General features: G+C 47.6%; 1 protein-coding gene across 1 annotated transcript in view; it reads left to right on the top strand.

The window, feature by feature from the left end:
• The first annotated feature begins 1,197 nt into the window (after window positions 1-1,197).
• SHISA6 (shisa family member 6) overlaps window positions 1,198-23,927 on the top strand; it is a 262,276-nt gene continuing 239,546 nt past the window's right edge. Inside the window, exons 1-2 of the mRNA XM_068413462.1 lie at window positions 1,198-1,874; window positions 16,690-16,850. Coding sequence (XP_068269563.1) covers window positions 1,198-1,874; window positions 16,690-16,850 — 838 coding nt within the window. The remainder of the gene's footprint in view (window positions 1,875-16,689; window positions 16,851-23,927) is intronic.

The raw sequence follows: 23,927 nt of genomic DNA, 5'->3' as shown, positions 1-23,927 counted from the left end.
TACATCCATCCATAAACTCATGCACGCTTATAGGAACAATACTCAGTGCACACACTACTAGGAATATACAGACTGAAAATCTATAGCTCTCACAGCTCCTGCCGCTGCTGTCCCATGCACACCTATAGGGACTGTACAGACAGCTGACCCAGTGGGACCACATCCCCTGCCCATCCCTGTAAGGCCCACATCCCCATGGACAGGTACAGGGGCCACATACCACACACACCTATAGGGACCACACCCCTGCCCACCTCTGTAGGGACCATAACCCCATGCACCGCACCTCGCTCGCACCAATGGGGACTGTGCCCTCCGCCCACCCCTATAACCCTGTACACCCCTATAGGGACCCTTCCCACGCACACCCCTATAGGGACCCTTCCCATGCACACCCCTATAGCGACCCTTCCCGCACACACCCCTATAACCCTGCACACCCCTACAGGGGCCCTTCCCACGCACACCGCCGGGAGCCAGACCGCGCAGCCCGAGCCCTCCCGGGCAGGCAGGGCCGGGGCCGGTGCCGGGGCCGGTGCCGGTGCGCGCTGCCCCGGGCGGGCCGGGGGGCGGCGGGGGTAGCCGTGGCCGCCGGCCCGGCGTGTCGGCGGAGCGGCGCCCCGCGGGCGGTGACGCCGCCCGGCGTGATGCAAGGAGCGGGCCCGGCAGCGGTGGGCGGGCCTCCGCCGGAGCGCCCGGCGCGGCTCCGCTCGGCGCCCGCCCCTGCTCCGCGCCCGGCTCCGCGCCGCTCCGCCCCCGCCTCCGCGAGGAGCGCGGGCAGCCCGCCTGCTCCGCGGCCGCGCTGCAGTCCCGCTCCGGCATGGTAAGGCCGTGGGCGGGGGGCGGGCGGGGGCGGGCCGGGCTGCTCCGGGGCGCGGCGCGCTCTGACCCTCTTCCCCGTCTCTCGCAGCCCCTCGCCGGAGGAGCGCCGGCCGGCACGGGACCCCGCCGCCTCCAGCCCCGCTCCGCCGGGCTCCGCCGCTCGCTGCGCGCCGGCATGAAGCGCCCGGCGCCGGGCGGCCGCCGCTGAAGAGCGGCGCGGCAGCAGCGGGACCCCCCCGCGCCTCTCCCCCCCCCCACTCCCCCGTGCCCCTCCATGGGGCAGCGCCGCGGCCGCTGAGCCCCGCGCCGCCGCCCGCCGCCCCCCACCCCGCGCCGCGCCCCGCCGCGACCCGCGGCCCCCGCCTCGCCCCCGCCATGGGGCCGCGGCACCTGCTGCTGCCGCTGCTCCTGCTCTCCCTGCAGCTCCTGGCCCTGCTGCTGGCCGCGCAGGCGGCCGGCCCCCCCCGCGCCAAGGGCAACCGGACCCAGGGGGCGGTGGCGCCGCGGCGGACCCCCAAGCCGGGCAAGGAGCTCCTCAACCAGACGCTGGCGGGCCCGGGGGCTGCCGCCCCCACGGCGCTGCCCGGGCGCGGCAAGGGCGCGGGCGGCGGCAGGACGCCCCCCGGCGGCGGGGGCGGCGGCGGGGTCTCGGCCCCGGCGCACGAGACGTGCTGGGGGTACTACGACGTGAGCGGGCAGTGGGACAAGGAGTTCGAGTGCAACAACAGCCTTACGGGCTTCCGCTACTGCTGCGGCACCTGCTTCTACCGCTTCTGCTGCAACAAGCGCGCCGAGAAGCTCGACCAGAGCCTGTGCCGCAACTACAAGAGCCCCGAGTGGGCCCACCCCACCACCGCCAGCGGCGTGCTGCCCGCCGATGGCAGCAACGGCGCCGACGGGGACGCCAACAAGTACGACCCGGACAAGGACAGCACCAATGCCACCGTCTACATCTCGTGCGGGGCCATCGCCTTCGTGCTCATCGCCGGCGTCTTCGCCAAGGTGGCCTACGACAAGGCGCGGCGCCCGCCGCGGGAGATGAACATACACAGGTGCGATCCTCCCCCTGCTTCCAGCTCCCCTTCTGTCTAGGGACACCCTCCTCTCCCAAGGTTCCTCCTTTGCACTGCCTCTCCAACTGTTTCCCCTTTGTCTGTCTGAGTGTTTCCCCATTGCACTACCCATCCAAGGGGTCCTCCTTCAACCACCCATCCAAGGGCTTCCCTTTTGTGTAGCCTGTCCAAGAGTTTCCCTATTGCATGACCCTTTTAAGAAATCCACCTCTGAACTGGCTGTCCAAGGGTTCCCCTTTTGCACCACTGTCCAAGGGTTCCCCCACTGCACTACCTGTCCAAGGCGTACCCCTGTGAACTACCTGTTCAAGTCTTTATCCTTTGTACTCGCTGACCATGAGTTTCCTGCTTGCATCACCCTTCCAAGTATTTCCCCTTTGCAATGGCTGTCTAAGGGCTCCCTTTTTGTGCCACCTGTCCAAATGATCTTCCGTTGCACTATCACTTCGAGGGGTCCCCCCTTGAACCACTCATCCCAGGGTTTTCTCATTTGCGAGGGCTCTCCAAGAGTTCCCTCTTTGCACCACCCGTCACAGGATTTTCCCTTTCCACCATCTATCCAGGAGTTCCTCCTTTGCGTGGCCTGTCCAGGGACAACGCCATCCCTTGGACCATCCCTCCCCACCCCCTCCCACTGCCCACACGGGGACCCGTCCTGGTGCCCCCTCAGCCCTCCCACCCTCGGGGAAGCATCGTGGAACCTCTCCCCTTCCCCTCCGCGGCCCCTCTCCTCGGCGCGGCCCCGTGCAGTGGGTCGCTGTCCCGCCTTCAGCACCGGCGCCGCGGACAGCTCCGCGCTGCCCCGCGCTGCCCCGCGCAGCGCCGCGCTCGTCCCGGCCCCCCGCGCAGAGCCCCCCGCGCCCCCCCGGAGCCCCCCATCGGCCCGGGGGCGGCAGAGGCGCTCTGGACCCCCCGGGTCCTGCGCTGCCTGGCCCGGTCAGGGAGAAGTTTAAAAAGCGTGAAGGGAACTGCCCTGCGCCCTCCCGGCGGGTGCCTGGTGGTCGCAAGGGGCATTCGGGGAAGCAGTGGCATCAGGGAGTGTTCTTTTTCTTTCTTTTTTTTTTTAAATTTCTTTTCCCCTCTAAATCCATATGACTCAAGCTAGTATCTGTCCTTTCTTACTGGCTGCTAGGGAAGTAGTTTGATACCCTTTTCTCAGTGGTTTTACACATTGCTGTTTTAACAGCTTTAATAAGAGAAAACACTCTTGACATGTAGAGAAAATCCTGTTTAAAAGCCAAAGCTCAAGTTTCCATAACAATTCTCCTTTTGGATAAATGCATGTACCCTCTCAGTTCATAATTATTTTTTGGTGAAAAAGCCCCTCCAAATGATGTGTACATCTTGTGTGCTACAAATCCAAGCGGTTGCTATGTTTGAACATAAAAATTGGTGAGGAGCTTCTTTATAAGAATAGTTGTGAGCATGAGTGGGGAAAGCCCTTATCTCTAGCAGATAATGCTTCATAAAAATTATTTTAATTAAGAAATTGTAATCAAAACGATTAAAACCATTGACCATATTTTTAAGCCTGAACTTCAGTCGCAGTCAATAGAGTCTGAGGGAAGAAATTTCAGCTTTCTACAAAGAAAAAAGAGATGAGTGACATAGTTTTTATTTATTTGCGAAGATGTGTTTTATTTAGACTCCTCCCTTTATAAGACTATACACGGAGGGGTGTTGGCTGGTATGAATTACTGTGTCTTCAATGAGGCCAAAAAGTAATGCTGGTTTATGCTGGCTGAGGGTCTGGCCTGTGTATTCCATCACAAAACCCACCTGCCTCTGGTCTCTGCCTTTTCAAGAAAATAGCTTCACAGTGTTAAATACATTGTGATATCATTTAGGTCACTTGTGTCTGTATAGTAAGGGGTCCTGAAAGTATCTTGGTCAGAAAATAGTCTAAGTATTTTCTTAATTAAGGGCTGGTTCACCAACTGCTCAGCTCTTTTGGCTTCAAGGCAACTTTGTCTGGGCCTTATCTTAACACTAAATTTGGAAATCTGACTCGGATGCCCATATGTTACTTTTGCTCTAGCTTCAGTGTGCTACAGGGTTGGATCCTAGACCCTTTGAAATCAGAGACGGTATTGCCAGACTTGTCTGAATTCTTCCTGATGTTTTCATTTCTTTGATGCTTGCTTTTCTTTATTTAGATAAGTTCTGGTAAAATGATTCACCTGTGCGTAGAAGTATGAATGGCAGATTGAGTGCTTGGAAAGCTTGACTTTCAGAGCATTTTAAAGAGTTGATTGACTTCTATAATATGGTAGCTGGTAAAAGATTATACCTTTCAGAGCTGTGTAACCGGAATTTGATCAACATTGCACAATGGTTTAAATACTATGAAGCGCAGCTCCAGCAGGCAGGGTCTGCATCGGTCTGAGGAAAAATGCTATCAGTGCTCTAAGCAGAATGCAAATATGAGGAGTGGAATGGTTCGTCTTTGTCTCTGAGAACTGCTGCTGAGTAAAAGGGAAGGAGAAAATCAGAATCTAGTCAGATGTTTCTATCTGCTTGAGGTTGTGTCAATTGGAGTTAAGTGTAACATCCAAAATAATTCACTCTAGTGATGACAAGTGCATTAAATCTCAGTGTGCATCCCAACAAAACCTCTGGGATGAGGAGAGCAACAGTATAAACATAAAATATTACAGTAGGCTAGAAATAGCCCATCATGAACAGTATCCCACACCCAGGGAAGATCAAACAAGACTTGCCTGCACTTCACCATAAGCAAGAGCATGCTTTATATTTCATTTCGTCGTAAATAGTCCATTAGCGGAACTGTGTGTAGATGTTATTTATCTGCTAAGTTCTCATCCAGCTTTTACAGAAAATCCTTATTAACTCAGTTAGAAAGAACATTTTGATGGAGGCAGGGCTCATTTCATGTCTTTTGATAGAAAGGAGGGTTTACAAATTCACAGGAGAACTGTCACTCTCATGTGAAATGAAAGGCTGGCTGTGCGCTGAGATATGCATGTACATTTCAGAGCTGAAAATCCAGTCTTGTTTTCAGGCACTGCCACGCACCTTTAAAGCAGAGGCACTGCTGTGATTCTGGGCTGAGCAGTGTCAGTAACTGACACTTAAGTTAATTTCTAAGAGCAGTAAGTGGAAGTGCTTTGAAAAACAGGAGGTAAAATATTCATATTTTACAGAAGCACTTGTAATGCTTTAAACTCAGCTGATTTTTTAACGATTATAGGACCTTTCAACCTGGCCGTATATGACTACCTCTTCTCTGGATCTTGCTTTGGAGTTACACAGCCAGAACTAATGCGTGCTGGACTCCAGACAGAAACTGGAGCTGATTTCTGAGAGCTATACTCAGGAACGTTTTGTCTGCTGTTGCTCTCTGACTGCATTTGTGAGGATGGTTTGTTTTCATCAGTTTGCCAGGCTTTTTTTTGCTCAAGCATTTCTTACATGGGCAGAGTATTCACTTTACTTTCAGTATGGGAATGAGTTAGGGCATCTTTGACGGCGAACAAGGAATATCAACTGTTTGTTTTCAAAGCTGGGTATGTGTTTCTGTAGCAAGGAGATGTGACCCAGAATATTCTCTTCCCATGGCCATGACCCTAAATCCCCATGCTACAGTACATAAATAATTCACTGCTAGTAGTATCACTCTATGACCCCTGTTTAGCCCTCAGCAGCAGTAACCATTGCGCTCTCTGCTGAGGTAAGAATGCACAAATTGGAATCTGTTTATAGTTTGCAGCTAGGGTTTGAAATAGTACCAATTTCTTGCTGCATGGGCAGCCAAAGCCTGCACTTGCAAGCCAGAGGGAGACAGTGGCAGTGATGCCCTGGGGCAGTGGTGGAAGCCCAGCTGTTCTCGTGTAGCTGCTGAGAAGCGGTTCTGGGATTTTTCCCAGGAAACTAGCTCAGTATTCTGCTAAAAGGCCATCTTCTCTATCTGTCCTTGCATGGAGTGTGTCCGGTGAGTGTTTTGGCTTTTGAGAGTGAGAAGGGAAACAAGCACCTTCTGCTCAGGGTGCTTCACGTTACCCCACTCCTAGGGCATCTTTGTTGCTACACAGAGGCAAGATATTTCTGCTACCCTTTTCTTTCATCTCTGCCTTTGCATTTTCTGCTCTGTGAATAACAACAGCGTTTTTATAAATGAACATCCTTTTCCCATGTGGAGGCCACAGTTAAATTGATCAATTTCTTGCCATTTTCACTCTGCAGCTCTGAATTTCAACAGGAATCAGAGGCAATGGATCTGTTTGTCCACAGATCCGGGAAGGCTGCATGCACTGTTTTGCATGATGCTAACATAAAGTACGGGAGGTTTTTCTCTTCTTGCAGGCTGCATCTCACCGCAGCTCTTGGGTCCTTTGGGTGCTAGAGGAGTCGCTGGAGGGTAGCTGGTTTCAACCCTCTTTGCTAGCAGCGGAGCTTGTGAAACCTACCTATCTCTAGACTTAGTTTTTCAAATTGTGATCACAGCTGGCTCATTCAGTTCTGCTCTCTGCTGGTGTGTGTTGCCTGAGCCAAACAATCAAACTTCATACATCCCCAGAGCAGGGAGAGAGTGCTACGAACACACAACTGCCCATAGGGACTATACAGAAGATTTTCTTTCTTGGATGCTGTCACTGCTTTCTTTCTTTTTCCACTGATTTCTTTTGATGCTCTGCTTTTTTTTTTATGCCACTTTCTCTCTTTCATCTAACTCACTCATGTGCCGTTCATCTGCTCTTCGCCCTGCTTTGTATTGTTTATTCCTGATGGTTTCTGAGTTTCTTCTCTGAAGCGCCCTGTCCCTCCCATAGTACACAGAATACAGGTCCACAAATATGTGTCAGACTTGACTAAGGTAAAACATAAAAAGGCACAATCTTGTGGCCTCAGCGAAGTTACTCATGGCTAGATCTTCTGTTCCAAACCAATACTGCACCTTAGTGTAGCTGAGGTAACTCCCATGACGGGACAAGACCTGAATCTTGTCCTGTTTGCATTGATGAATTACCTGTTCCCAGATTGCCAAATCAAGGCAAAGAGGTATGCATGTACCTGTACAAAATATTTTCCCTTTTGCTTCGCTTATATGTACTGGAGAAGCTTCAGTCTGAAGCTCTGGACACAGTTTGCCCAGTTTGGTGACTTTTTTTTTTTTGCCATGCTTTCCTCTCTGAATCTATTTTATAAAGAGACCAGCTTTGGTAACAGCACAGAGGCTGCCTGGCTACAGACTTCCACTGGTGGCTTCTGAGTCTTCTCCTTTCTTTTTGAACCTCTCCCAGTAAGAGAGGCTACTCTCAGAAACCATGCTGCCTCCACCAAATCATTTCAGTGTCTCCAATTCCCATTTACTTTATATTTTTCTGCTTTCTAATTAACTTTTTCTGTTAGAAACCCTCCATCATAAGGTGTCATAAGGGAATCCAGTCTAGCTCTGAACTTCTATTTCTTTTAGTTTTGTAATCTCTTATATCCTTAACTAACAGCTGATCTGTATGTCTTTGGAGATCAGATGCCTTTTAAAACTTCTATTTCGCATAAGAAGATCTGAACCTTATCAGGAAAATGAGATCATGGTGCTTTTTTGCTTGCCTTTGCCCCTACTCACATGGGCAATCTGTATGTCCTTAGATCTGTGTGCACTGTATTGCATGGAGCTCTCAAATGTCTCATTACCCAGACAGATAATCCTGCAATTCTTTCACAATAAATATTTTGCTGTAGTTCAGCTCTTGCCCCAGCCTCCTCTATTGCAATTATAGGGCTCTTCAGAGAAAGTACAGTTTTCGTCAATCAGTTTAAAGTCTCTTAACTGTTCTTGCAGTGTAGGATTTGGTGCAAAATAGATACGCTGTGCATGAAACCACTTGTGTGTGCACTCATGTGTTTTTCAAACTGCTGCCTGTCCACCAAGTGCTGTTACTGGCTTGGTGCATGCAGATGTACAAGCAGAAACAACAACAGACTAAAAACCTGTACCAGCTGAGCTCTTAGCGTAATTCCTGCAGACTTTCATGCCTGTGAAATACCTAGAAAGACCTGCTATTCTTATTTTATCTTCTTTCCATGATCAAGACCAGCGCTGAGTTCCTTTTCTGTGCAATAACACCGCTCCCAGTTCTCCCCAGCACCCATGCTTTCTTTTCTGGGTGCGCCTCTTCGCCAGAGCCTCCCTTTTTCTCTCTCAAGGGAGGGGGAGGTCGCCGGGTCGGTGACGGGCCGGAGCCAGCGAGGGAGGGTCGGTGCTCTTCGGAACAGTCCCCGCAGCACAGCAGGTGGCAGCCTGGGCTCTGGCTTGCAGCGAGCTGCGTCCTCCGTGATGCTGGGGGACATGGCTCCTGGGGCCACCAACTTCTGCATGCCACTCGCTGTCCCTAAATGACCTAATAATGGCTTAGAGGTAGATCCTGACCCTTGCTGCCCTGGCCCCTTTCTGCTCAGTATAACAGCTCTCTATGATGAAACATCATTTGGAAAGATTTATTTTAACTTTTAATTACAAAATCTTTACGTAACCATTTCTTTTTCTTTGGACCTGCTATATCACTATTCAAAGGAATAGTATTACCCGTTGTGAGTTTAGTGATTGCAGTGAATTCCTTGCCCACATCCCAGCAATAGTAGGAGACTTATTCAACTTGTATATTAGTGTTAGATGTGTAAAGTACTTGTATAAGATGTGCAGTCTAAGCACTGCTGGTATTAACTACTCTTGATAAATAGCCTAAAGAACCTGTCCCAAAGACAAGAGCTTTACTTTCCAGTTGCTGATTCCACTTCACGTTATAAAGACAGGAGAGACAAGAGCTCACAGTGACAGTTGTTTTGTTGATTTATCAGTGTAACTACTTCTACTTCAGCTAAAATGTGTTTTCCACATACATGCCTTCATACAATGGGTGTGTATCTATAATGTAATTATGTCACCTATGTGTTAGTTTTGAGTTCACCAAGAACAGCGAGTCAGGAAAACTGACAGCCTCATTCTGCTGTCATAGTCTGGGGTAACGATATGGTCCTTAGTACATCCATAATTAAGACTTCAGTGAAATTTATCATTAAAGCCAGACTAAATTCCAGGAGCTTCAGAAATAATTCTTGTATTTGGCATAAAGTTTTTTTCAGAAGACATCTGACTTTTTCTTGTAGTATTTTTTTTTAAGAAAGAATATTTCCTCACTTGTACCAGGTGCAGGTGCACAAATGCTTCGCTCTTAGAAGGGTGTCATAATGCTTAGTCTTCTTCCCTTCTTAACTCTATGGGTGCATTCACCTATTCTTGTACACACACACACGTACAGGCATCCACCATATTCCCGTTCAGGTTACTGTGAAAAACCATTTCCAGTGTTCCTTCCCAGAAACCCTGCTCTGAAGCACCAGCTGCTTTTGCTTCTTGCAGCTGCAGAGACCAGTTATCTCTTTTGCATCTCGAGTACACTGCTGAGCCCCTGCACTTTCAGAAATAAGATCTACTTTGGCAGAGTCGCTCCCACACAAAGGAGGCTGCCTCCCAGAGGGGTTTGCTGGCAGCAGCATCCCTGTGTTTCCCTCCGTGTATCAGTTTGCAGTGCTGTTTGTGTAATCAATTAAAGCCCCATCCTTCTGGTAGTAAGATCAGAGCACTGTCAGAGAGCGTGGCCAGACACGTGCCCTGGGAGTGATGCCAAGGAGGCAGCAGAGATGGGGAGAGCTGATGAAAGGCGGTGTACACTCGCCTTCCCGTCTGATGTTTCACAGCTAGCACAGGGGAATAACACAGGCCAGCAGCACTCAGCTGGCAGAACTTGCAGTGTGGGAGCCCATCTCGCAGGACAGCACAGACCTGGCTTGGTCGGGGGCAGCACGTGGCTCGGTGTGGTCAGCATTTTAAACTTCACAGGGCGCAGCAGGGACAGGCGCCAAACCAACCCATGAATAATGCACGGCCATGGTCTGCACGACTTGCCAGTGACTGAAATCCCTCTCCCTTGGAGAGGCCCGTCCCTTCCAGGTGAGCTGGTTCCATGGCTGGATAAATCGCCTCTCTCAGACTAACTGCCTCTTTCTTTCCGGGTTAGTAAGAGAGCATAAGGGAGTCTTTAACCTCACTCCTTTTTTAAAGACTTGTAGTGAAATCCTGGCTATGCTGAAGTCAATTGGAGTTCTGCCACAAACCCCATCACACCTGTACTTTTAGCTCAGCCAGACACTGGTCTTTTTATTGTGCTCTGCCAGATCCATTTGGTCATTCTTTTTCCATTCTTCCCCAAATTCATAGGGACTTGGAACAGGCAATTCTGTTTTCTAACACCCTGTACATGAGGTCTCCAAGAGAGGGGATTTTCAGAAGGCAATTGAGTGAAGTTTTGCTTGCATACAACCTGCACTACTGAAATAGTCAGCTTTTCCTATCTTTTCCTACCCGGCATCTGCAGACCTCTCTACTCAAATCTTATTTCCCACAGGCCACATCCTGGCCTGTTGGAGCTGCCAGCAAAGCTCCCCTTGTCTTCAGTAGAAGGGATGACTGTGCCCACACTCATCCTGTCAATTCATGTTGAAAATCTGTGGATATTGGGAAAACAGGACACTACTTTCAAAAAAGACTGTGGTGAAGGACAGCACTCCTCCAGCCTGCTGTTACCTCATTAGTAATTAAGGCCACAGGTCTCGGCTAGGGTGGTGGGCGGGCAGGGTGTGCTAAAGCAAACTGGTCCTTCACAACCCCTGCAACTTCACATTCTCTCTGGCTGCAAGGTCACTTCAGCCTCTGCAGGTGAATGTTACTTCTACACTGTACTCCCTCCTATCGCGATGTGTCTGAGAGCTCATCGCAGAGGCAAATGCCAATGTGTTGCAAACTCACTTCTTATAACCAGGCATTCTTCTCCATTTCAGCTCTTGGCTTCTCTCTGTCTCCCCAGGATCTGTGTGTTTTTTCTCTCCAGCCCAAGAGGAGAGGATCATGTGTGGACTGGAGATATCTTCATCAAATACAGTCCATAAAATCCTTGCCAGCCCAGGGGCACTGACATGAGTTCTGCATTTCCACAGATGTGTCCTGAAAAAAGCTGACAAACAGCCAGGGATACCTGGGGTGTGTTTATTCAGATGGAGCTTCCTTGGCCAGTGAAGGGGGGGAACTAGATGGGGAAACTGTGGGCTCTGGTCCCAGCCCTGCCTCAAGCTTTCCCAGTAATATCAAGAAAATCCTTCCTCCTTCAGTCCACAGAACACTTAAGAGCAAGGAATTTCTCCCCATGGGTGCAGGAGACAAGCAAATCACCATGCTGGAATTGCTGAGGTCAGGAAGCTAAGGCGCTGGTAGTGGCTGTGGAAGATGGGAGTGTTTCACCATGTGAAAGTTGTGGTAGGAAAAGCCACTTACAGAAATGGACCTGGAGCACTCTTAGCCTGGGTCTGCTGTCAATGACATTGCCTAGCCTGAAGAAATCCCACTGGAGTCATTGCTTTAGTCTGGGTCTAGAAGAATCAGGATCAGCTCCCTAGTGGACGTTCTCTCTGCTGTGTTTCAAGCCCATTTCTTTATGGTGCTTGGGGCTGGACCCTCTGGTAGGACAATCTGGTTTGGCTACACAAACTCTACAGAATCACAGAATTGCTGAGGTTGGAGGCACCTCTGGAGATCAACCAGTCCAGACTCCAAGCAGGGTCAGCTAGAGTGGGTTGCCCAGGACTGTGGCCAGTTGCGTTTTGAATGTCCCCAAAGATGGAGGCTCTGTGACCTTCTGGGACAGTTTCAAGTGTTGGAACACTCAGTGTAAAGTCTCTTCTTGTGCATAAGTGGAATTTCCTGTATTTCAGTTTGTGCCCATTGCCTGTTGTCGTGTCACCGGACACCATTGAGGAGGGCCTGGCTCCATCTGCTTTACACCCTCCCATTACTTATTGATACACATTGATAAGATCCCCCTGAGCTTTTCGATCTCTAGGCTGAACAGTCCCAGCTGTCTCAGCCTCTCCCCCATGTATGAGTTGCTCTACGCCCTTAAGCACTTCTGTGACCCTTCATTGCACCTGCTCCATGATGTGCATGAGGAGCCCAGCACTGGACATAGCAGTCCAGATGTGTCTCACTAGTGCTACATAGAGAGGAAGGATCACCTCCCTTGAGCCTGAAAAATCATTACTGATGATTTACTTCCCTATTGCACAAAGAAGCTCCCCTCTCCCCTCCCGCATCTCCATTCTAGGACTGGGAGATGAATACCCTCCACTCTGCTGGACTTCACGCCCTGCCTAGTCTTTACTGTGGTTTATTCCTGTCTGTTTCCTCCATTTTATACTACTCTGCTCACTTTCTCCTTGTTCTGTTTTGGTTTTCTGTCACTCCCTGCCATTGCCCCTCTCCCAGCTTGCCTTGCCTTCACTCTCTTTTCTCTGTAGCAAAGTCTGTTGATTTCATCTTTCAACATCAGGGCCCCAGCTGATGCCGAACCCTGCTACCCTACTGCTTACACCCATCCCATTTGGCCCTTTGTATTTCCAATAAGACCTTTTTTTTGTTTCTTTTGAAAATGACCACAACTTCTTCTTTGCATTAGAGTCCCTGTGTTCATCCCACTGTGTTTCTTCTCCAAGTACTCACTTAGTCCAGAGTTGCATGAAAGCCTTCCCTGCTGACGTACCTGAGAGCAGGACCTGGCCTGCTCTGCCTTGGGATGTTCGGCCATGCAAGACGTCAGGTTTTTCTCCCGTGCTGCTAGTCCAGCACTGGTCTGGAACAACATCCCTGATGTCAGTGTGTCTATTCTGGGTTTACGTGGAAAGAAGATTTAGTGTTCTCACATAAATGACGTTAATGAAAAAGCTGTCATAAATCATTATCTCAGGATATGGTTGTACAGTTACGCAACTCTGGCTACTCCATCCACTGCCACAGGTAGCACATTCCAGTGAGTGAGGTTTGTTTGCCTGAGATAAGAGATATGTCGTCACAGAAAGATTTCTGAAGTGTCTCATAGCCTTGTGCAGGTGATTACGATGCTGTTGACATCAGTGGGACTAATTGTACCCAAATGGCTGCACACGCCAGACCCAAACATTTCAAGTGACTCGGTTACTCTGCTTGAAGCTTTTTCAGCAGACAATTAGACAGCTGTACCCAAGAGACTTATACTGATCAAATCCTTCCTCAGTTAAGTGTGACTGACCTTCCACCAGCATGGGACTCAGCCCTCTGTGCTTTATGGAAATAAACTGGGTCACACACAGTGATATGATTGAATTGGCAAGGAACTAATCAGTTTGATCCAAGTTCGACTTTCTCCTCCACCTATAATGTTTTCTTTTGCTGGTGCTGAACAGTCTTTTTTCTCCCTGTAGACACAAAGAAGAGGACAAAGAGTGACCACTCAGGACATGGTTTGATGTGTTTAGGGCATAAGAAGATTCCACTTTCAGCATTGCTGAACCCGCATTGTTTTAGTCCCACACACTTATGAGCTAGGTTTGCTTTTGACAGTTGTGTTCAGCTTATCTCGTGTATAGTCTAACACGGCAGACATCGCTTTCCTGAGTATCACCTGTGATTTCTTCAGTTCATCCGAGAATAACAGTCTCCTTTCCATGTAGCTGGCACTCTAGAAATCGTTTTCTTGTGTTGTGACCAACAACTAACCCAGAAAGTAGCTCTTATTAATATTCCTTCAGGATGAAAAACAAAGAAGGGATTAAACTTCTTCTTATCACCTGAGTTGTATTTTTGTTTGTGGTAAGGATCAGTGAGTTCAGGTCCTGGCTGTACCAAGGAACAATCAAGCATAGTTTTATGAGAAACTGTTCACAAACTGAAATATTATCCTGAACACGTTTTTTTTTTGTCCACGGAGGGCAGCAGGCTCAGAGTTCAGCTCTCAGGTAGATAATGTCTGAGAGGATGAGGCACTGCTCACCGACTCTAATTGTTCCAGAGTATATTCACTTTAATTGCCTCAATTATTTTTAGTGAATGGAGGTAAACTGTCCATCCAACAGGTAGGGCAGCTGTGTTCTTAGAACTGTATCAAACCCCATTCAGAAAGTAATAAGGAGAAAGGACTACAGTATCAGGAGAAACAAGGTGATCTGCAGTGTAAGGTGATCCTAGACTCAGAATCGTAACAGAATTTAGGTTGGAAGGGACCTCTGGAGGTCCCTCATCCTGCCATCTGCTTAAAGCAAGGACAACTTCAATGGTAGAGGAGGTTGTTTGGGGCCTTATCCAGTTGAATTTGAAGACCTCCAAATATGGAGATCCCTCAGCCTCTCTGGGTCCCTGTTTCAGTGTTTTACTATCCCACTGTGACTTTTTTTCTTTTGTAACCAAGTGGAATTGCCCTTATTGCAACATGTGCTAATTGCATCTTGTCTTCTTTGCTTTACAACTCCAAGAACAATCTTGCTCTGTCTCTTTTGCAGCTCCCCATTAGTGGGATGTAGGGCCTCTCTTTGTCAGGTTAAACAAACTCAGCTGGTTTGTACTCTACCATTTCCATCCCACCAGTACCTCCAGCTCCACTTCCTCATCTTTGAATTTCTTGTACTGCCTCTGTGTTCCTCATCCCACACAGCCCCTTCTGAGTGTACACCAGTCCCCAACCTGACCTTTCCTGCCCAGCTGGTTCTATTATATTAAGCTAAGTGGTATATAGTGTTTTAGTGTTATCCACACTGTCATCTTCCTCTGTACTCTGAGTGATTGCACTCTTGACACTAAGAGTGTCGTCTACAAGTGTTCAAAATGAGCCCAGGCCACTATGGGCTAGTAAATAATGGTCCTAATACAATCTCTGCGATTGAAAAATGACTCTTAGCATTCCTGTACTGCAGATACCATTAAATGGTCATCTGATGCTTAATATATCTTGGAGATATGTACTAAGGGCTCCGTTCTGCCAACCTGCTGTCTTTAGAAAATGTGTTGTCTCCGACAGGATGTACTAGACACTGGTGCCAAATACAGACCACATTAGCTTCCCACATCCTCCCCAGTCAGCAGGATTTGTAATGCAGTGGGGACATATTTGCCTAGAAAAGCCATCAGGATTACTGGTGGTTGAATGAATCCTCTCCTCAGGAGGGAACCGTGCGGTATTACATAGGGCAGGGACCTCAGGCCCCAGCTTCAGGTCCTTGTTCTGCCACTCACGTTCTGAACAACCTTGGGCAAGGGGCCAAAATTTCAAACGTCCTGTAAGTTGGTGACCAGTTTGAGACACCTCAGGCATGATTGTAAAAGATGGTGAGCACCCACAAATCTGTGTCAGTCAATGGGAATTCAGCATCTTTTGGAGAACACCAAATATCAGTTCCTCTTCTTCAGTGAGGAATAACCAAGGAGTTAAGCACTGACTTGGGACAGGGATAAGTATCTGTCTCTTATTGCTGCTGCCTTTACTTCTCTGAACCAATCTTGGCACAAAAAAAAAGTCTGTGCTCTCATGTCCCTGCATGTGACAGCCCTTTTACTCCATATGTATCAGTATGTGTTCGCATATACATATCATGTGATTGGTTATAGCCTCTATGCCTGCTCTCTCTACGAACAATAAATAATCAAATAAGGTTAAAAATATTCTTATTGTGTACAGCGTGGTTGTGAACTAATGTCATCCTCTTCTGGAGCCTCTGAGACCTTCCAAGACTTTCTTTTGTAGAGCACCTTAGTGTTGCAATTCATTATGCGCAAGTATAGCAGTTTGTAGAGGAAATTATTTGGAAAATGGAAGGGACTCAGGTCCCAAACTATTTCTCACATGGAAGACCAGAAATATGGCATTTAAGGAGTGCTAGTAGATATGAGCAACACCAGCATCATTCTCATCAATATGCAATGAAGGAATTTCTCCTCCTTACATCTTTCTTGGTGCTCAAGGTGACATTAGGCATATTCCCTTTGCCAAGAGAAAAGAACCTTTCAAACTCTATCATCTTTAAAAAGCCACTGTCCCTTATAATCCACACAAGCCACCCCCTTCCTCTTTTTCCTATGGTTCAAGAAATAGCTTGTGGCTGCACTAAGAAAATCAGTGCATTTCACGCTATAATCGTTCCACTGTGTCCATGATATTCACAGAGGAAAAAAAAATTTTTGAGTATCCACTCATCCAAGGGGAAAACACTGGATGCAGATGAACTGTGTGACATTTCTTTTTCTTGGGGGATAGCAGAGAGACCTCAGTACCATTAAAGAAATCCCTAATGGACAAAAAGCTAAAGGTAGGCTAATGGCTGTGTTGACATTAACCCATGAAATTTGTTTAATCCTTTTCTTCTGGACTACTGGTTCTTTAAGAAACCCACTCCCACCACTGCTGTGTATTTAGTTTCTTGCAGAAATAAACAAGGATTTAAGGAGTGTGGGGACTGGACTCCTGATCTGATTCCGTCTTAAAGAAGTTCGGTTTAGGCAGAGCAGTTTTGGTATAACCTTTAGAAGATCACAGTGCCTGAGTCTTAGGGCTCTGATGTGTTCAGTGGTGAGTCTTTATGAGGGCAGTGCTTTATGCTACGGAGAGCAGTTCATCTGCACTGTCACTGACAGCAAGGAAAATGATGGAGAGATAACATAACCCAGGGGTGAAGTGAATTAGCGGAAGCATATGAAAAACTAAACAATAGCCAGGCAAGTCTGTAAATACATACAGCAGGCACACAAAAAGAAACGGAGCTTTTAAGCCATTTTTTTGTTGTTGTTATTGTTGTTTTTTTCTGTTTATGGTGGAAATCCAACTACTGCTGGATTTGCACAGTGACTGTGGAAGTGAAAATACTGAATGCCATCCTAGCTACTGTGTGAAAATATGTTTTTTCCATATTTCTCTCTCCCCAGGGCTCTGGCTGACATCTTAAGGCAGCAGGGACCAATCCCAATAGCACACTGTGAAAGAGAGACTATCTCGGCCATAGATACCTCCCCCAAAGAAAACACCCCAGTCAGGACATCTTCCAAAAACCATTACACCCCTGTGCGCACCTCCAAAAGTAACCCAGGTAAGTGCTGCTTTCCTGCTGTCTCTCTTCAGAGGTGGTTGTACCAGTAATATGTTAAAGTCAGCAGAACATCACACTTTACTGCAGTGGATTTTGTAAACCTAAAATTGGGATAATAAATGACTTTAAAAGGCAATCAGATAGAGCAGAGGAGTGCAGGGATCAGTGGTGATGATTCTTTAAGGTTTTTGCTGAACAGCGTGGCTGTTCTCTCTAGGCGTTTTAAAAATTCAGAATCAGTGAGGTATAAATTCAGCTTATACCAAAATGCTTGTATTAAGCTTGGAACATTGTGTATTTCCAACAAAACATACATTCTATAAAGCATAATTGGGCTCTCTGCACACAGCAGCTGAGAAGAAAGAAATCCACATAATTGGGGCCACTTTATTCATTCAGGTGAACTATAGGCATGTGCCAAGAGGAAAGGGTGGAAGGTGACCTAGAGGGTATCCCAGGAGCTTAAAGACACTGGCCTGAGGTCCTTCAGGAGCATTGGCCTGGGAATAGGGACATGCAAATTTTTTTCCAGCTTCTACTGGCTGGGTGAATTTGGTCAAATCATTTGACTGCTCTTTGCCTTGATTTCCCCAGTGGCACAAGGATGCCAGCCTCCTATGTAAAGATATTGTTCTGATTTATTTCATCCTTCATATATTGATAATTGTCAAAACAATGTCTCGATGGTTGCTGACCACCTTTGTTAAGTGGGATGTAGTAGACTTGCCATCACTTGCCATCTCTCAGTTGCAACTGGATGTGTGCCTCAAAGATATGCCCTCATTCCGTCACAAGCTATTCAGCTTCACGTAGAAGTTTCTGGGTGGCATTTCCTGACCTGTGTCACCCGGCGATCAGAGGAGGTTTTGCTCATGGTCCCTGCTGGGGAAGCTTCTGAAAGAAGCTAGCAGGAGTTCAGATTGCTCCACAACCTGCGGGGCTTGATGTGCTCTGCTCTTTGTGGAAAGGGCCCAGTACTGAGGGCAGTGACTGTTTGGTTTCTGTTGCCTCATTGTGGTAACTATTAGAAGAGTTTTGCTGCAATGTGCATCACCCTATGGAGCCAGGACCAGGTGACCGCATTCTCTGGAAGCCTCCCCTGCTGCTGGGAACTAAGAAGGGTTTCTTTGCTCTTCAATTTTTACTCAGAGTCCAGTGAACCCTGTAATTTTGTGTGCCAGAGGGTTATACCTGTGAAATAAAGTTGGTCTGGAGAAAGGTACATGAAGTGTGTTGTCTGGAAGAGGAAGGTGCTTTTGCATATCTAGGGTCTGGGACTGGCTCTTGAGAGGATATGTGATTGTGCCCCAGGACAGAAACACAAGAAATAAGGGTTTATGGCCAGTGAACAGGTATAGGCACCATCAGAGAACAACTCTGACATAAGCCTTCCGATGGGATGAATCCCATTCTGAAGACACCCTGTCTCTTCCCGTTGGCTCCCAGGGCAGGCAAATCCTGAATGAAGATGCAGAAGAAATTATTTGCTTGCAACAGAAGAGACCAGCTGGATACTGGAAGTCTGACTTAGGTGTCACGTTTAGGCACTGTCAAGTCTGAGAAAAGGCCAGCGGGAAGGTTTGTGAGGGGAATTGTTAATTGCAGTATTCTTCGCTGGTGTCTGTTGGTAGCTGATGGCTCCGATGGGCATTTTTAAGACTTACTACTACCTTAGTGGAGGCACACAATGACCAGAGCACAGGTGTCGTAAGTGGGGTGCTAGTACAAATGGTCACACTACAAAGTGACAGCACCTGGTAAGGAGTCTGCTTGGCCCTTGGGACATGAGATGAGCAAGGCAAAATGTCTGGGAAGGAAAAGGAATGCTGTTAAAGATGACGGTCTGTTCATTCAGCCTCTGCTTGTCTTTTGTCCATATCGTGTGAAGGAGAAAAGCCATTACAGTTCAGTCAGGGTTGAAACAGGCAAGCCACGGGCAACAGGAGTCCACTAAAAGAAGATATTCACAAACCCAACTACAAAGGAGAGGGACTTTGCTTCCAGCACAGACTTCCACAGCCATTGGCAGATGTAGGGGTAATCGATCACTTCTGCTTGGGCCAGCCAGTTGGACCAAATATCACACTGAGCTCTTGCCAAAGCTGGGAAGGGAAAACTTGCTCTTGTGGCTTGCCCAAAAGAACTTGTTCCTAGCTCAGTTATGTCTGTTATTAACACGTCCTCATATATCATGTGAGACAGAAAGGTAATAACTTACAAAAGATCATGAGCTCATAAAACAGCTATACCTTTAATGTTTTTTTATACCGTTTCATTTGCAGAATAGGGCAATGCTCCGTTGTAACTACACCCTGTTACTCAGCTAATGTTCAGATTATTGCAGTAATCAGGAAATTACATAAGTGAATGCTAAAATCTTTTAGGTTGGGAGGGAAGATGGAAAACAAGAATGGGTTATAGCACATTAAACTAGAATAAAGCTGGAAAGTCCCAGTATGGAAGTGGAAGAGTGGAGACCCACCATCAATACTTGCTTTTTGGGGAGGAGGGGAAGAAAAGAAATAAAAAGAGGGGAATGGGGGACAGCTGGGGGAAAAAATAGAGGCAATAATATGTATACTAGCAGGATCCAAGCAAAGCACTGCTCACTGGTGCTGCAAATTGGCTTGAGAAGACCGCAGCTGTAGGGTTTTGCAGTGGGATCTGAAAAGCATCCGTTCTGCTGGCTGTGGTTTGTCTCAGGACTCCAGAGTATGAGAGGTTAAGCAACCAGAAAGGACTATAGTTGTTACATACAGGCTGAGATTGAGTTTTGTGTTTGTTATATTTGGAACTTTTGTTTCCAAACTTATAACTAGAAGGGTGCCCTTAAGATTTGCTAAATAAACCATAGCTTCATTTTTCCTTTAGGCTTGTTGGTGTCAGTGAGCAAAATGATTGTAGGTGGCAATGACGAATTGAGGTGGTCTGTTTCTGAAGCGGTAGAGTCCAAACAAAGCAGCGTGTGCAGGTGCTGCGCATGTCTGCGACACATAACTTGCTGGATGGTGCCTGGTGCTTCCTGATGCAAGTATGGAGAGGAGTCCATCTCCCACATGCCAGCTGATACCCTTCCTGCAAGCACTCAGACAGCCCTCAAATGGTCACAGCAGGAGGTTACAGGATGAGGACATACAACTCCCTCTGGTAGCCCACCAAGCCATGGCACTGTCTCCAGCTGTCGCAGATGGCTGAAGGAGAGTTCAAGACCAAGGCAAAGTCCTCAGTGTATTTGGCCAGGCACTTCACAGCAGGTGGTTTCAGATCTCTCTAAGCTCCGCAGTAGGACAGGAAGGCCTGGTGTTAGGTTTAGTCTTTACTTCTCTGTTGAGCTTTGAGACAGAAGAACCCAGGTCTAACTGATGCTTGTTTAAGGGAAAAAGAGAAGTAGATCTCTCTGTCCTAGACATGGAGACAATTGTAATTCTTCAGACAGGGCAGATGGTTTTCAAGAAGTCTTCAGCCTACTACTTTACAATGGCCACCTTCCCCAGGTGGTGTGAGAGCTGGCTATTTATCAGAAGCAGAATACATTTCCCATGCTGGATTCTGCCAAGCTTGAGCATCCAAAGTGTCTGAAGAGCATCTCTCCAGAGATGATTGCCACTTCTGCTTTCCTCTGAGAGTCAAGCTCATGCCCTTTTGGGATGGCAGGGGACAGTTCACTTCCCCTTCACCCACCCTCACTTCCATTGACATTTCTGTTCATTGCTTTTATACAGTACTGCTCTTTTGGTGGTGGCCAGCTCTTTGCAGATAAGAAAAGCTGAAAGCTGTGCCTACAGATTGCTTGGGTCAGAGCACACCTCTCCAGCTGTGCACAACCTAATTAGTATGAGCTACAGCTCTCTCTGTAGACAGGAACACTCCTCCAGCCCACACAGACCTCTTGTTAGTTCACTGTTTGCTATTGTGAGTAACAGGTAAAATATGATGAGTCTGAGATTACAGGGAATCCATCTCATCTATCTATCTATTGGCATTTTCAATGTCTGCATCACAGTGGCACCCTTAGGAGTATTGTAAGGAAATCTCTAGCAACATTTCCCCCGTCTTTTCTCCTTGGCCACATTATCTGTCCTGACACCTGCTGTGAAGGTCAGTGCCATTCATTTGTTCAGTGGATGGCCAGCAAACGTAAGCAAGAATGAGGATAGATGGGAGAAAGGTCAATAGTTCCTGCCGGCTTGGAAAACGTCATACATAAGTAGCAATGTGCTCCCATAGAGGAAGGTGCTGCATTTGGCACAAGACACAGAGTTTGAGCCAGAGGCAATCTTCCTGCAATGTCCATAGTCAACTGATGTGTCAGAAAAGATGGGGACAGTTCCTGTGACAGTGATGCTGATGGACGTTAGCATTAGTGGAAAAATTAAGACTAGATTCCCAGCTCAGATGACTACCTTCAATACCATCCTTGGATATTTGAAGGCCTTCTGAAAGTCAGGTGCCAGGAGTTGGTTTGCTTTCATCCCAAAATGTGGCTGAGCAAAGCACATACAAGATTCAATCCCCACAGAAATTGTCAGATGGGAGTTTTCTGACTGCCTTGGTGACAGAGGGATAGCCAGCTCAGGGCTAACAGTCATGCAGGGAACCGTCTCATTACTGTTTTCTAAACCAAGACCAAACCACAAAAGACTCCAAGTAAGAATTTGAAACAGATCTTTGGCTGGTGTAAATCAGTTTTGCGCTATCATAGTGATGGGACATGGGCTTGGTTTAGGTAAATCCTTACGGGTCAGGGAGGTTTATGTCCCAGACTCACAGCTGGTACCAATCTATGATGCTCCAGGTCAGCACATGGTCTGAATTGATCCTTTATCCTCTCAGTCTCTTTCTGGCTCTTCCACACTGGCTCTTTTTCATACAATTCACCTTGACAGTATTGTCAACCTGTGAGAGTGGGGATACTCAGGACAATTAGACTGATGTGGGAAGCTATGTGGGAGGAGAATCTCTCCAAATATGTTCAGGACAAGAATGTCCTTGCTGCCACTGTGCAATGCTTTCATCAGTGAGGGGTCCCCAGATGTCGCCTACTTGAGCATGATGCAGTTAGGTAAAATCTGTGCCTCCAATTACGATGCTTCTGACTACCTCCAGGATCAGGAGGCTGTAAGAGCAATGACAAGACTGTTTTTGTACTTGCTGGAGAAAAGACTTTGGCCTAGTTTTATATTCTTTTGGCCTCTTAATTCTCAGAATATCAAATTGCCTCACCAAGAGAATGTGCTGGTCTGAAACCAGCTCCAGATGTGCCAGTGAAGAGCTGACCACAGGGGTAAACTGAGATAATTTTCCAGTGTGAAAAATCTTTTGCTATTCACCCACGCTAGGGACAGGGGTACCTGCAGGTGTGAAGAACAGTTTATTGACAGGATTACCACTTTGAATGCAGCAAACAACACAGGCTAGCGCTCTGATTAGCCTGATATATCTGGGGAAGGCTTTTAATAAGCCATTTGAGTCAGGATGTTCCAGAGATGCACGTATTCAAAGTGCTGTTTTCAGCAGTGCCTTCCACCCAGAGGCATATTCTGAGCTTGTTCTGAATGTGAACAAATGCAGGAGAGGCCTTTAATCTTTATGTAGCTAACGTCTCTAGCCAAATATAGGCAGAGCAGCATGGGGAGTACTTCCATCGTAATCATCGCATGGAGGGGGCGATTGCTGCATGTGGCCCTGCTCTCCCTGGGCTACTGTCTCTGCAGAGGCTCTGGCCCTTTCCTAAAGACCAGGGTAAGCCAGGGCGGTTGGCTCCTCAGAAGTATGCCTTCTCCTCGTCCATCCTTCTCCCTTTCCCCTCTCTCCTTTCCCCCAAGTCGCCAACTGGTCTCTGCTTCAAATTGCTTCCTTTATTCATTCATTGAATTCTCTAGCTTCTCCCCAAAATCCCCAGCAACTATTTGAATTAATTTACCGAGGCTCAGTGTAGAAACGTATGTCGAAGGCGTTCAAATTCCCTGCTGCTTCACAGTTTGTGTTGTCATTTACAGCTGTTCAGGGGAATACAAAGCAGGTGTAAAATGATCCCCCAGTCCCTGCAGTAGCATTTTACAGCCCCTGTGCTCTGTTGTAAGAAACTAGTTAAGGTGCAGGAGGGTGAAGAATTAGGGAAACCACTTGGAAAACACCCAGAGAGTTCCAGGAACAAGGTTTTTCTTTTCTCCGTACTCCTGTTGCTGTTCACTGACATTTCAAAAGAAAGAAACAGGACCAGCTTTGAAAGCTCTAGGATCTGTAGAAGATAAGGTGATTCAATGCCACTCCATCTGCTTTTTCCTCCAAGCACACTCCCGTTACGGTAAGCCCCGATGCTTCCCACAGCTTTCCTTCCCAGGAAAATCCCAAATGAGTTAACACGTTTTCTGAGCCACCAGAAAATGTCAGATTTTTCTGTCTCAGAACATTTTGAGGGTAAGAGTTATTCAGTGTCCTGGAATCCAAAATACCATTGCCAAAAGGGAGGATCAGTCCAGCAGAGAGTGGGGAGAGGTGGATGCTGCTGGAATTGGTGCCGGGTAGCTAAGATAGGACAATAGCTGCTATCTTCTTTGGTGTGAAGGATCTAGGTTCCTCACTTATTTAGGACCTAAGTTAGCCTGTACAGTGCTAGACTTCATAGGTATTCACTCACCCCTGGCCTCATCAGAGCAGCTGATGCCCTTTAACTCCCACTCTCTGTGGCATTGCCAGTCTCCATTTTGCAGATGGGGAAATGGAGCACAGAGAAGCTCAGGGCCTTACTTCAAAAGATACTTGGATTACCATCTTTCCTTGACTTCAAAATAGATGCCTAAAGCCTTGTAAATATCTGTCCCTGAGTACTTTATGCACTTTGCCCAGGTACTGAGAGAGCAGTTTTGCCCTGGGACCACCACTTTCCCTTCAGGCCGGCACCTCTCAGAGGGGATGTGTGCCGCAGTGTGTGCTTTAGTCCTTCTCTGAATGCACAGGGATGCTTTCTCCTGCATCGTTACATGGGCACAGACCTGACTCCTTCAATCCTGTATCCTAACAGCAAGCGAGAGCTTTTACACTTTCATTGGAAAGCAAAGACTTTGTCCCAAAGTA

This window comes from Nyctibius grandis, chromosome 15 (assembly GCF_013368605.1).
Source record: "Nyctibius grandis isolate bNycGra1 chromosome 15, bNycGra1.pri, whole genome shotgun sequence".
NCBI lineage: Eukaryota > Metazoa > Chordata > Aves > Nyctibiiformes > Nyctibiidae > Nyctibius > Nyctibius grandis.
Note: the sequence above shows the minus strand (reverse complement) of the source record. Positions and strands in the feature narration are given on the sequence as shown.